Raw genomic sequence first — 2102 nt, forward strand, 5'->3', positions numbered from 1 at the left:
GGTCAGCACAATGGCTGCAAAGGCACCTCACTAATTACCTGTGAGTAATGGCAGGGAGGAAGCTGCCCTGGGCAGGGGAGATCCTCCTGGAGCTCCTGCCAGGGGCTGCTCTGAAGCAGGATTAAGATTGAACCCAGGTTATATTTGCAGTCCTCTGTGCAGCGTTCAAGGCGTCTCCCAGCTCCTCAGCAGTTGGGTTGTGTGCCAAAAGCCTGAGGAGTGCATTCCATGGCTGTTTTCCATCCAGCAGAGCACAGGATTGTATTTGCAGTCCTCTGTGCAGAGTTCAAGGCGTCTCCCAGCTCCTCAGCAGCTGGGTTGTGTGCCAAAAGCCTGAGGTGTGCATTCCGTGGCTGTTTTCCATCCAGCAGAGCACAGGATGGGCTTTGGGGACAGGAACTGCCCACTGAACCTTCACCCAGGCACAGCTGAGCACAGCAGGGGCAGAAGGGAAGATGGAGCAGCATGAATCGCTGCCTTGCTGCAACGTGAGCATCCTCCTTCCCCAAGGAACATGTAAATGCTGGGAAAATGGGGTGAAACTGGAGAGGTGAATGTCCCATGGGACACAGGGGCCTGTCCCTGTAGAAGAGCTCTTGGCTCACCTTCCCAGGGCGTTACAGTGGGATTTCCAGGATGCTTATTTCCATGGCAGAACAGCTGGGTTTTTTTAATTCTTAGTGAAAGTCTCTTTTCTAGTGTATTTTATTTTGCTTCAGCCTGGCTCTGCTTCCTACCCAGCAGGAGAAACCTACCTGGCAGTGCTGAGGTGGTGTCAGAGCTGCTGCTCTCTGCTGTCTCAATGAAGCTGCATTAGTGCCACCACAAACAAAACCCCTCTGTTGTAGCTCGTACTCCTGGCAGTGCTGAAACATTGTTCCAGGCTAATCAAAGAAATCAGAATCAATGGAAAAACACCCTGAAAACAGAGCTGCACCTTGGCTGGGTGCCATGCTTTCCTCCTGCAGCCTGCCAGGGCACCCGTGCCAGCATTTCCTCGGGGTAGTGCTGAGGGTAGTATTGAAGAACCCTCCACACAGACCTCCTGAGTGGGAATAAGAGAAACTCTGGTTGTTGTGCTTGTTTTTTATTATTTCAGTTATTACAGAGAAGTGGGAAACACCACACAGAAGGCCAGAGCGAGGGCTGTCCTGATGCCATTTACAATGTGATACCACCACGCATTTGCACCCAGCTTTGATGATAACGAGCACGTTTTCATCCTCTGTGCTGACCCAGCACAGGGCACAGCAGGATTCCTCCCCTCACTCAGGGAAAAGGGGAGAAGTTTACCTCAAAGCAGCGGGGAGTTCTGATGGAAGCACGTGACAGGGCTGTGCCAAGTGAAGGAAGCAGGTTCAGTGAGTGGAACTCTGAACTGTGCAAACACCACACCTGAGGGAACCTGAGGGAACCTGGCCAAGTGCCCGCAGCAGCTCAGAACAGGCTCCAAGTGTCTCGGTCCTGTATCATGGGGGTCATCAAGCAGCAAAGAGGTACAAACACAGCGTGGCAGGCTCAGCTGTGCCCCGAGTCTGACTGGACTTTACTCCTGTTCCTGGAGTCCCAAGCAAACCCAGGAGTGTAGAGCAGAGGTAGGATAGTGGAGAAGGAAAGAATTTCATGTCACCAGAGAAGTGAACAGGTTGATCTCTTGGAGGACAAAGGCCATGCTCTGCTCAAGCACGTTCAGACCTTCTTGGCCTTCCATCTTAACAACAACCAGCAGAGCACTCCTTTAAATGAAGTCCTACAAGAAAAGAAGCACAGACCTTGCTGGAGAAGCTGCCCTCCAGCACCCACATCAGCACCATCAGCTGCTTTCATCACCCAGTTCAAGGAGTACAGACTAAAGCCCCATCCATCTTCCAGCTAAATAAGACTCTGTTGGCGTCCCTCCACGCGGGAAGCAGAGCTGATGCCTGTGCAGCCAACAGGACAGTTGTGCCTCCAGTGACAGCTGAAACTTGATGTGTCATCTCACACGTTGAGGAGGAAAAGTAGTGGAGAGGTTTTTTTTTGTAAGATGGTCACTCTGGGGAGCCAGCTGACAGTTGCTAACTAGTGAACAGTTCTTTCTTTCTGTCTCTGGTAATCTGGAA

At 51.8% G+C, this 2102-nt stretch overlaps 1 protein-coding gene across 1 annotated transcript in view; it reads right to left on the bottom strand.

Annotated features, from left to right (window-relative positions):
• Positions 1 to 2061: 2061 nt before the first annotated feature.
• Positions 2062 to 2102, bottom strand: part of PDZD11 (PDZ domain containing 11) — a gene marked incomplete at its 5' end in the record, with an annotated part of 1567 nt that continues 1526 nt past the window's right edge. The window contains one exon of the mRNA XM_010175457.1: positions 2062 to 2096. Within this exon, the coding sequence (XP_010173759.1) occupies positions 2062 to 2096 (35 nt within the window). The remainder of the gene's footprint in view (positions 2097 to 2102) is intronic.

This window comes from Antrostomus carolinensis, unplaced genomic scaffold (assembly GCF_000700745.2).
Source record: "Antrostomus carolinensis isolate BGI_N321 unplaced genomic scaffold, ASM70074v2 scaffold27020, whole genome shotgun sequence".
NCBI lineage: Eukaryota > Metazoa > Chordata > Aves > Caprimulgiformes > Caprimulgidae > Antrostomus > Antrostomus carolinensis.